Genomic DNA, 12,192 nt, shown 5'->3' on the forward strand with positions numbered 1-12,192 from the left:
CGCAAGCAAGCTGGATACAGAAGCAGATGTGGCGGTTAGCGGTTGGCTCAGGGGCACAATAGGGTTACTGATCATTGGTGAGTTAACTCGTGCACTGGCTCGTGCTCCTTTACTTGATTGGTCAGTCGAGCTCGTGCACAGGGGCAAAGTTTCCCTCCCTAGTGACTGTCCAGATGGCTATCTGCCTGACTAACCTTTGCTCTTAACCCACATCCTGGAACACACCCTGTTCTTCGGGCGTGTCCCGGAGCCTCTTTGCGTTAGTTAGTAAAACACCTTTTGCTTCCTTACAGCTATGTTCTGGCTAGTTCCCCTTGCCCTCAACACAAAACTTCTGGAAGTTTCTGTCCCTTGGCCTGTACGCCCAAAGGCTGCTATTCTAGCAAGCAGAGAGAATCGGATTAATAGGTGTGCAGTCAGTGCAGCTTCCTGAACCCCCATTTTCTTCACGAGTGGGGGTGATGGTGTGCTGCCTTACATAGTGGAGGAGGCTCTAAGTAGGGACATGGGAAACCAGCCCCCTGGTCTGCCAATCAGAGACTCATGAGGTTTCAGCATAATTAATGACCTCGGGTAGCTGGGGATTGGGGAAGGGGTGGGGAAGACCCGCCGTTAGCCAGTCACCTCGCCTGGGTCTGTCATCTTGACACTGAGTCTAATTTTCTCGCTGCGGCCCCAGCACCCTTTTGCTACACTGCTCACAGGTGGTACAGAAGGACAAGGCGGGGGGCCTGCAGCCTCACTGCCTCTGTGTGATGGGATGAGTCTGTGGGCCCGCACTGTCTGCAGGAGGGGCTGGGCAGAGGGCGTGTGGCGGGAGCCACACAGCGGCAGTGGTGGAGGCCGGGGCAAGGATCCGGGAAGAGCTGGTGGCCTTCAGAGCCTGTGGGAAGGCAGGAACTCTCTTCCTCTTCTGTCTTAGAGCTTTTCCTGCATCTTTGGAGAGCAGCGTTTCTCAATTTTTTTTTCCTTATCATTGTCTCTATTGGGGAAAACAGTTGATTAGGTTTAAGTTTTCCCATGTGAGAAACATTAAAAAATCAGACATAAGATTTTGCCGGGTCGCTTTGGAGGGCCACCAGCCACTGTAATGTCTAAGACTTTCTTGCCCCTTTCCAAGCATCAATTTCCTCTTTCGAGAAGACACGTGACAGAAGAATGGTTCTGCTGCTGAGAAGCCTTGCTACCCAGAAAGGGAATCTCTCTTCTTACGTTCTCTCCTGCCTGCTTGCTGTATTTCTTGTCTTCTAAATTTCTAAGGATGAGTTCAGCTGCATGTTACAGGGATACTGATTAAACTGCCTGAGACCGAAGGGATGTTTACTGTTTACTGAAGAAGTTTGGAGTTAGGTGCAGGGGCTCAGTAATGCCATCAAAACAGGTTCTCATGCCCTCGGTGATCCTCAGGGTGAGGATGCCTCCACTCTTGGCCACAAGGTGGCTGTAGCAACTCCAGGCATCCGGGCCTCACAGTCTGCCTTGGAGGGAGACAGAGGGAGGGAGACAGGACAACAGTGGAAACGGACAAATGACTAACAACCAAATAATAGTTGCTAATTCTCTCTCTCTCTCTTTCCCCCACCCCCGACACCCCCTGTTACCTTTTGGCTTTACTTCACTAGTATTCCCCAAACCCACATGGAAATCACTATACATTCAAATGGAAGGATTCTCTAGCAATAGCATTACCTGGTTGTCCCTTAGCAAATCACTTAACATCTCTGGGCCTCGGCTTCCTCATTTATAAAGTTAGGGTCACATACTAGATGCCTTTTTACATAAACTTATATAAGGAGTGCTGATGAGAAGATTCTCGAATCCATCTTTTGATGAATATACACATGTATTTCTGTTGTGGTCTGGGAGCGAAACTGCTGGGTCACGTGATGTCTGGATGTTCCTCTTCTCCATAGACCGGAACACTGCCATGGAGCGCACAGTCAGTAAATGCGTTTTTCCATCCGACCCAGAATCCTCTGTTAATAAACTCAGGGCCAGGGCTCCCCCTACTTGTCAGCTCAGTGTCTTCTCCAGCCCCACCTCTGTAAGGGGCAACCGCCACAAAGAACACCCACCCACCCACCCACCCTGGAGCTGCCTGTGGGGAGAGAGACAGGTAGCAGGTTGTCCCTTGTGACGGCGGTGAATTTCACCTCTATGGCCAGAGGAGGCCCTGTCCCTAGGAGCCTGCATGACCAGCCAAAAGAAGTTCTGGGGCTCTGGGAAATATTCGTTGTGAGGCACTTCACAGCCAGCCCTGCGAAATGAATCTGTCAACAGATAATTGAGGTCACGCGAGCCCTTTCAGCACCTGGTAGATCCTCAGTAAAAGTAAGGGTAAAGGACCCTGCGATGGCATTTTGTAAGAGAAACTGGTGTTTTGAGCACTTTTCAACAAACAGGAAATTTCTCCAAAGCAAGCACTTAAAATATTATTTACAAAAGGAGGTTTGGAATGTCAGTTTCTGGCTTAGAGAAGTGGGCGGAGCTCTGGGAGGGTGTTTGTCAAAGCCTGAGCATCAAGTAGGTGGTCCTTAGAACACCGAGATGCCAGTCCCCACCCCAGAACCAGCATCTTTTAGACACCTGCATTTGGACCCACTCCCAGGTGCTTCTCGGGCACCCGTCCACGACCTGTGCTGCACTGCCCACTGCAGAGGGTCTCCATGCTTTTGGGGCGGGACACTCTGATATGGAGAGGGAGGGGGTCCTATCATTTACCCATGAGCATCTCTGCTGGTTCTGGGACAAGGTCCAATCTCTTGTTTGCAGAACTCTTCAGGTCCTGGCCTCAAGTGGACCTGCTGGCGTCCACTTTTTCCTGGGACATCGTTGGCTGAGTTAAATTGTCCACCCAATTTTGCCTCAGTCGGTGACAGTGCCTTCTCAGTTGCCCGTCTTGTTGGACACAGCCCTCCGCGGCTTTCTCCCTGTCACTCTGGATGCCCTTTGAAAACCTGCTTTGTCCTCCTCAGCCGGCCACTTCAGAAGGGGCTGGTGTTATTCTGGGGCAGGGTTTGCGATGCCATATAGAATAAAGCTATGATTGTCTTCAAAACCAGAGGCGGCTGAGCGGCTAACACAAACATGAATGCGGCCTGAGCACATGCTGTACCAGGGGAGACAGAGAGAGAAGGCTCCACTGTGACTCGGCTTTGTTTCTGACGTCTGGGTGCTCATGTGAAGTCCTCACAGACCTGCTAGTGAGGCTCACAGGGCTCTAGCTTGGTGAACGTGGAACCCTGGGGCCCAGGGCCCCGTCTCCTGAAAGGCACCAGCCCAAAGGCCTAAGATTCCCTGTGAATGGGGAAGGCCCAGTGCTCTGTTCTTGGATTCTGTGGTCTCTCCCCCAGGCCCCCCATGCACGTGTATCTAGGGTGTTCTTTCTCAGAGCTCTCAAGCCCAGGAAATCCACGCTCCCCTCCACAAATTCTACCAAACACTAGAAACTTCTGTCCTGATATAAAAACTTCACGTTTCCTCCTTACTACCCTGTTGCTTTTGAAAACTTTTAGTAAAAGAACAGTCACCTACTCTGGGACACTTAAGAGTTATTTCAGTGACAGTTTTCCACCACAAGGAACACTGAAATACAACAGGAAATGGTGAGTATGAATAGGCAGTCCTGGGCTAAAACTGAATGGTGGAAACTTTGTAGCAAAATGTTTTCCACAGAAGTTCACTTTCTTTAGCTGTGATGACTACCCACGGGGTCGTTGTGGCCACATGCCACTGACCAACCAGGAAACTGGAAAATAAATAAATAAACTGCCTCGTATTATGGCCTTTCAGGAACTGTGGGTATCTTTTCTTTTTTGTTTTGTTTTGGGGTTTTAGTGGGAGCATAGAAATAGGGTACTCTGACCCAAGCTGAAAAATTTGGAGTGCAGCATGTTTCACTGTGAAAACTGTATGATGATCATTTCATAAGAATAGTACAGCCCTGGCTGGTGTGGCTCAGGGGATTGAGCACCAGCCTGCAAACCGGGGGGTCACCGGTTGGATTCCCAGCATGCCTGGGTTGCGGGCTGGGCCGGGTCCTCCGTGTGGTGTGGGGAGTGCGAGAGGCAGCCACACATTGATGTTTCTCTCCCTCTCTTTCTCCCACCCTTACCCTCTCTCTAAAAGTAAATTAAAGAAAAAAGATAGTAGAGAACACCTGAGAGAGAGGGAGAGGAAGGGAACTGACATTTAGGGGCATCTATTCCATGCCAGCATTTTTTCTAGGATTGTTAGAGAACAGGCTACTCCATCCTCACAACCACCACCTGTGGTAAGTACTTTTACTGGCCCCCTGTGCTCCTTCTTTTTAGGTTAAAAACAGGTTCATTAAGATTGGGCAACTTGCTCGTGGTCACCCACTTGTGGTGGCTGAGGAGGAATTCAAAGGTGGCTCCCTTTCCACTCTTCCCTGGCTGCCGAAGAGAAAGCTTGCGGAGTCTTCATAAGATCTCCATTATGTTCAGGGAGCCTGATTGTTAAAATGCATAATGCCATTCAATAAGAAACACCTATGCGATACACCTACAGAAAACTCATTTCTAGTTATACACATGCTATTTATTTTAGTGCCAACAAGAAGAATGGTGACTAGGGTCTGTGGGAGTTGTTAAGCAGCTGTTGACTATAGAAGGTAATTTTACCCAGCTCCAAGAGAACCAGACACTGGCATTTCTGCGAGGGAGATGCAGCATTTAAAATTGTTGCCTGTGTCCTCTGAGTCCTAGTCTCCCCACAAGGCAGACCCGCGTGGGGGAGGTAAAAGGTGATTAAGTGCGGAAGGAGGCCCAATGAATCACACCGGGGAAAATAAAGAAGATCTCCCAAGTTCACGGAGTCTCTGCGTGGTGTTTTGGGTCAGCCTCAACTCTCTGCATTCTCCTCCTGCCGGAGCATCACTTGTTTCTAGAGGAAAGTGGGCTGTTGACCACAGTGAATCCCACCTTCAGGATGTGTCAGGCGAACTTGGGAACAGATAGGGAAAACGTGCTCTCTCACCATCAGCCACCCTACCTGTTACTTTGTTAGTATCCATCTGTTCTTGCCTGGGCTGATAACCTCTACCGACACGGCCCTGAGAACAAAAGTCGCAGAGACTAGTAAGGTGGAATAAGGAAGTGAACTTCCACCCCCGAAGAGCTGCAGTAAAGCCTTAACTCTCTCCACTCAGCCAGCAAATAATGCTGAGAATCCAATTAGGGCTTCCAGCTAGGCCAAAGGCCCGGAAAGGAAGCACAAAAGCATGAAAAAAGAGCTTATACCTCAGGTTCTTTCAAAATGCAGTTCAGTCAAGGTGTGAGTTTAAAAGTCACGTATCATTTGTGGCACTCCCTCCATTTTCTGGTGCTCCCTCTTCTGCGGTTTAACCTAACGCGAACCCCGCTTCGCTGCAGAAGCAAGATGGCACGGGGATCTCGGCGTGCATTTGAAGAAATCTCCCGCAGACTCCTTGACTTGTTGTTCTCTATTTCCTTTGAACCTAATAATAGCGTTTTATGCCATTCTTATAATAGGCCTCATAATCCCTTCCATTTCGGGTTATTTTAAAGGCCAGACTATCTCAACCCACACGCGTGCTCCAAAGACCCCAGCCCCCAGCGTGGCTGCCCGTGGGCGCCTCAGTAAGCGCGGGTCGTATGGAACAGGATCCTCCAACGTCTTTTTCCACCTCTGATTTCCGTTAAACATTTGCTCGGAGGGCAGCGCGCAGTCTCCGCGGGGCCGGTCTCTCCGAGGCGAGGCTGGACACTCGGAGAACAGCCGCCAAGGGCCCGGGCGCACTTCCTGCGGGGCGGCGGGCGGGGACAGAGCTGCCCGCCTCCCCGTCCCCCGCCCCCCTCCGCGTCCCCCCATCTCCCTCCGCCTCCCCGGGCGGCCGAGGCGCCGCGGGGGCGGGGCCGCGCGAGGCCGGGCGCGGGCAGAGATAAGCCCGCGGGCGGCGGCAGCGGCGGCGGCGGCTCCCAGCCCGGCGGGTGCGGGGCCTCCGACTGAGCTGCGGCGGAGCGGGGCCTCGGCCGGGGCGCTGGGGGAGCCCGCCGCGGCGGGCAGCAGCAGGAAGCGGCGGCGGCGCGTCCCGGGCGGTGCGCGCCATGTCGGGCGGGCTCCCCAAGGCCCTGCCGTCCACGGGGCCCCACTCCCTGCGCGACCTGCCGCACCCGCTGGCCGGCTCCAGCAGCGAGGAGGCCGTGGGCGGCGACAGCACGCCCAGCCCGGACCTGCTCACGGCGCGCAGCTTCGCCGACAAGGTGGGCAGCGCTTAGCCGGGGACTGGGAGGCTCGTTGCTCTCCCCGAAGGGACGCTGGATGCCGAGCTCCCTTGGGCACCGGGCCTCGCCCACCCTGGGCGCCCCTTCCTGGGGGCGGGCGCGCCCTCGCCCCCAGAGACTTTGGAAAAGGCGTTTCCCCTGTCACCGCCGTGGGGTCGCAGCCTCAGGGGAATCGGCAGAGGGGACGGGCTTGCGGGGCTTCGGACTCCAGCGCTGGTGACAGCTGGCGGGGAGGGGTCCCGCGTGCGGGCTGGGGCCGCAGGCGTGGGTGTCTGGGGATGGGGTCCCAAGTTCCTCCAGGCGCATCCCTGGAGGCTGAGCTGCAGAGTAACTTGTAGCTCCTCCAGTTTGCTGGGGCTGCCAAGAAGTAGGAGTTAATGGTTTTCTGAAGCCGGACTGGGCAGCCTCGATCTTACTGCCAGTCGTCTTCCTCCCCGTCGGTCATGTGGGGAGGGACCTTTGTCTAGGTTTGTTGTGTGCCTTGACAAGTCACCTGACTCAGACCCCAGCCGCTGGCGGGAGGAGGCTCGGCTGTGGTTTTCTGTCTGGGGCTTCCTTCACCTCTGACGGCCTCCCACACTGTTTAGGTTTGGCAGCCGCTGGTTTTGTGGTTGATGGAAAGAAACTCGCCCTTTGACCTTCTTTGTGCAGAGTGAGGCTCCTGATGTTCTTAGAGCAGCGCAAGCCTCCTGCTGCTTTGAGAGACAGCAGAGTCCAGTGAGGGGAAAGCGGCCGAGTCCCCCTCCCCTGTCGCCATTTCAGCTGTCACCGGGACTTGAGCTGTGATTCTATTAGCGCTGCTGTTGACACTTGTCCCTCATTGCAGAAATCAGAATTGTTCTCAACATTTGTGATCAGTATTTTCTCCTCCTAGTAAAGTATGAATTCCTTCTTGTCCTAATACTAAATGAAATTAGGGGGACCTAACTTTCTTTCCCTCTTAGATGGGAGGGCATTTAGTACAATAAAAATGGGTATGCCTGCAGTCAAAATAGCTAGGCAGGGTTACTTGATAAACCTTCTTGAGAGGGTTTGTAAAGGCAAAGGGTAGGGAGTGGGGGCTAAAACAGTAGGAGCAAAAGGACTTAAAAAGCTTATAAAGCCAATGGTTTGAGTGGTTTGAGATGTGTTGGGGGGAGCTCTTTGTGATTGTGTTTCTTTATTTTATAGATTATACACTATATGAAGGCTTACTTCTTTTGCAAATACCTTCCCTGTATTTGACACTCAAGAAGTAATAGTTGAAATAATCTGAAAATAATTTGTTGCTCTTTTATGGAAAGAGAAATTGTCCCGCATGTATGTTGATGAGGAACTGAGGTTAAATCTGTTGATTTCCATCTCAGGTCTGTGTAGAATAGTGAATGAATGATCTATTGCTGTGTAACAAATTATCCCAAAATTTGGCATCTCAAAACAGCACCTGAGGGTCAGAAATCTGGGAGCCCTTTAGCTGGGTCTGTCATGAGGTGGCTGCTGACAAAGGTCGATGAGGGTTTCCACCATCTGCAGTCTGGACTGGGTGGGTGGAGGGCTCCAGGCTCACTCACTTGGCTGTTGGCAGGTCATAGTCCCTCTCCATCGGGCTCCTTGTCGTGGTTACTGGTTTCCTCCAGAGCGAGTGATCCCAGAAAGCAAGAGGTCCCAAGATGCAAGCCACAGCCTTTTATAATCCACCNATTTAGCATCTCAAAACAGCACCTGAGGGTCAGAAATCTGGGAGCCCTTTAGCTGGGTCTGTCATGAGGTGGCTGCTGACAAAGGTCGATGAGGGTTTCCACCATCTGCAGTCTGGACTGGGTGGGTGGAGGGCTCCAGGCTCACTCACTTGGCTATTGGCAGGTCATAGTCCCTCTCCATCGGGCTCCTTGTCGTGGTTACTGGTTTCCTCCAGAGTGAGTGATCCCAGAAAGCAAGAGGTCCCAAGATGCAAGCCACAGCCTTTTATAATCCACCACTTGGAAGTGATGGGCCTCTACCGAACTCTGCGGCCACAGAGGCTAATGCTGGTGCAACGTGAGAAGAGGCTACGAGTGTATCCACAGGCCCTCCAATAACGTCGTTTTGTTATAACATTGAAGAGATACTGTGGGAGCTTAAGTCTTGTTTATGTTATTTGCTTATCATTTTATTATGTGTAGTGTCACTTAAAGTCACAGAACTGATCAACACACCACTGCTAGGGATCACCGGGGCCGTCTTGGAGCCTGGCTGCTACAGGTGGCTATTTTAAATGTTTGCTTAATGAGCCACTCTTCATGATGATGCATACTTCTGAGTCAGGAGGACACCTGACTCAGTACTATGGGCGTTTTACCGATAAGAACTGGGAGGATGGATGCCCTGCACTACCCAGGTCTCGTTGATGGGCAGGAAGTGAGGCCCAGGTCTAATTCCTGCTGCCTGCCTTTACAGAGACACTTCTGTGAGAGAGACAGTCTTGAAGACCTCATTATTAATTATTAATTGTTGAATAAGTCTCCTATAGCTGTAAGGAACATCAAAATGACATCACTCCCAAGGGCCCGATTATAGTAAGCCACTTTTCCTTAGAGGCTAAACAATGTAATTTCTTTCTCCGACTGGGAGTAACATTTTCCTTGATTCCTGGCATGCACATGTGTTTCATAACTGGAGAAATTTCTGTAGAGAGAAGGCAACGGAGGTGAATCAGCACCAGTGGAAGGAAGGCTTTCCTTTGTCCTGCTTTTCCTCGCTGTGGCAGCGTGGAGGGCAGGTAGGAACAGTGAGTCCTATGGTCTTTCTTTAAAAAGAAGCCTGTTCTGTTGCTTTTTTGGGTAATAGGGTTGTGATCCTGGATGTCTGCTTCAGAGTCAGTTCTGGGCTTGGAGAGTGAAGATTTGCCAGGCTGCTTAGTGAGGGGAACTGCCTTCTGTGGGCCCAGGTCCAGCAGGCACTTCCGAATGACCTCTGGGTGCTGGGAAGGAGGGAAAGACCATAGGTGATGGCCTCTCCACCCAGAGAATCTAATACCATTTAAATCATGGAGAGATGGGAGGAATCCTTTCTCTCTACCAATGATTGCTAGGACTGATTCTTTTGACGCCAACTAAACTCACCAGGCCTTTTATCATCACCCTTTATCTCCACCTAAAATATAAGTAAGCTCCCCTGGCTGGTGTGGCTCAATGGATTGAGTACTGGCCTGTAAACCGAAAGGTCATGGGGTTTGATTCCCATTCCTGGTCGATGTTATGTTTCTTTCCCTCTCTTTCTCCTTTCCTTCCCTGCCCGGCTCAAAATAAATAACTAAAATATTAAAAATGTAAATAAACCATTGGCCCATGGTTTACTCTTTTTCACTTTTCATCTGAAAACTTCTCTGGGCTGCTTCTCCCCTGACTCAGCCTCCAACTCCTATGTGCCTCCCGAAACTTAACATCAAGCCCTCTCACTGTGGTTACCACCCTACCCACATCCTCAACCTCTTTACTGAACTCTTACATCTACTTCCTGCCCCCTAGGTCACGGCCACCCTCCTGAAGTCTTTGAAAAGCAGGTGTCTTTTCCTCCTGTGCTCCGCTCACATCAGGCTCAGGAGATAAGGGTTCATGTCCTCTCCCTCCACCACCTCTTAGAACCAAGTTCTGCTCCTTTGAGGCTCATGTCATTTTATTTGTTCATTCAGCAAATATGTGAGGGCCTGCTAGGAGTCATGCAGTGTTCTAGGAACTTGAATTGAATCAACCAGTGGAAGACCCTTGCCCTCATTGGGTACATTTAGTGAGTACATGCTGTATTATGTAATACATTCTAAGGAAAGAAGAAGCAGAAGGGCAGGGAGGTGTTTGGGATCATTGGCCATGGGGATGGGGACTCGGCTAGGGCTCATTGAGAACTTGGATTGGAGCAGAGGTTTGCAGGAGGTGAGGAAGTTTGCAGGTGGCTGTCTGGGAAGTTTGCAGAGGCCAGGTGGAGGGAACAGCTACAGCAGAGGTCTGAAGGCACATTGTGGGGTGGTGGGGCAGGGGGTCAGGGAATAGCTGAGAGGCCAGTGTGGCTAGGGTGAATGTGTAATGGGAGAGTCATAGTCGAGGGGCATGGTGGCGGGGGCCTGGTAGGTCACCCTGAGGACATCAGCCTTTGCTTCTCGAGCCATGGTAGGGTCTGGGGCAGGAGGACGGCATGGTTTGGTTTATGTGTGGTGAAGGATCACACGGGCTGTTGCAGTGAGAATCCTTCATGTGACTGGTCCACTGAATTAGGCTTCTTTTTAGTTAAAAGAATATTAACTGAAAAGCCCCAGGTATTTGGCTTCAAGGGTGGCTGGAACTAAGGATTCAAATGAGTCGGGAATCTGTCCTTTTCCTCTTGGCCCTGCTCTCTTCTGTGTTAGCTTTCTTCTCCGGCTGGTGGAGGGATAGGTCATACAAATGAGCTTCACAACGCTAGCAGAAAGAGAGCACCTCTTTCCTGATAGCTCTAGCAAAAAGCTTGGGCTGGCGTCTCATGGGCCTAAACTGGGTCAGGTGCCAAAACCAATCTTTGTAATTCTGATTGCTCAGACCTGACATGGGTCCCTATGTTTAGTGCATGGGGAAGGGAAGTTTCTCTATGTATGTTTGTTTCCTTTAACTGTGAAATATATATACAAAGTATATAAAATAGATCTATATGATCTAAGGGATAAAATGTATCTATGTGGTTGAACAAATTAAATGAATAATAACATGAACCGTGGAGGGGGGCTCCCCCTGCAGGGCCCCCACTGCCCTCAGTCCTCCACGGATGAGAATAAGTCTACCAAGACATGATCTGCTTGGGGAGGAAAGGTGGCTGATCTCTCAAAGGAGAAGGACCAAGAGCCTTTTCCTCAATGGGCTTTTATTGGGTTCATTTTGCACAGGAATACAGATAAAGCTCATTAATTGTGGTCAGGCAGTAAGGACCAAACAATAGATAACATTCAAAGAACTAGGAGAGCTTATTCTGAGTCAGGGTCTGTTAGCTAAAGGGTTACAAAACTTTGGGAAACAAACTCATTTCCTGCTCAGACTCTTGTCATTTAATTGAGAGCATTCTTAACAAAGCAGGTTTCACAGGATTTTATGTATTCTTTCTTAGGCCTGATCACACCAGGGGACCCGCCCTTTCCAGCACAGGGCTGCACCGCCCTCTATCATTGTTTCAGGCTTAAGTCAGGCAGAGGAAGTAAGGCAGCTAAGAGATTAGGAGACTTCTATACAGAATGAGGACTCAAGCTATGTCAAAGCTGAGGGGGTGAGGGGCCATCACCCCCAAGTCCTTCCCTGGGGCCCCCCTGTGATCGTGCCTGTCTTAGGTCATCCCTCCCTTGAGGAATCTTACCTATCTCTGGCTAACTGATCATGCACTGGGGGCCAGGCAGAGTGAAGTAAAAGGGGCAGAAGTGGCGCCCCTGCCAGGGAGATAAGCTTTGTCTCCTTAATGGCTTGTGGTCTGAAGGTCACTCACTCAGCCTTAGCCATGGAGAGGTTACAACTTCTCAAACCAGGCATGGCGGTTCCCAACAATGAACACTCATGTTCCTATCCCCCAGAGTAAACTGTAGAATATTATTGTATAGAATAAATTATGAGGGGAAGTCCCCTCATGACCTGGGGAGGCAAGAGGTGGCTTCCAAAGCAAAATCAACATGCTGTTATTGGAAGAAGTAGGAACCAGTGACTTTTGGACAAGCAGAAACAACAAATGCCCATTACAGACCTTCCACTACGTTCTTCTTATTAGTCATTTCCTCGCTTCCCTCCTCCTTACCCCTTTTCATCAAAATCTTTAGGCTCCCCTGCTGGCCAACTCACTGTCTTCTCTCATCATGCCCTTGTCTCGTGGGACTCTGTCCAAATCTGCAGACCTCTCAGTCTTTTGACCCTATTTCCAGTCACCTGCCCCTGGTTTTTCAGAATTCAGCTCCCCCATGGCCACA

General features: G+C 50.8%; 1 protein-coding gene across 1 annotated transcript in view; it reads left to right on the forward strand.

The window, feature by feature from the left end:
- The first annotated feature begins 5,913 nt into the window (after window positions 1–5,913).
- Window positions 5,914–12,192, forward strand: part of SNX30 (sorting nexin family member 30) — a 90,838-nt gene continuing 84,559 nt past the window's right edge. The window contains exon 1 of the mRNA XM_037036222.1: window positions 5,914–6,245. Within this exon, the coding sequence (XP_036892117.1) occupies window positions 6,090–6,245 (156 nt within the window). The 5' untranslated portion in view covers window positions 5,914–6,089. The remainder of the gene's footprint in view (window positions 6,246–12,192) is intronic.

Source organism: Sturnira hondurensis, unplaced genomic scaffold (genome assembly GCF_014824575.4).
Source record: "Sturnira hondurensis isolate 20B ecotype Veracruz unplaced genomic scaffold, ASM1482457v3 Scaffold0022566, whole genome shotgun sequence".
Taxonomy (NCBI): Eukaryota; Metazoa; Chordata; class Mammalia; order Chiroptera; family Phyllostomidae; genus Sturnira; species Sturnira hondurensis.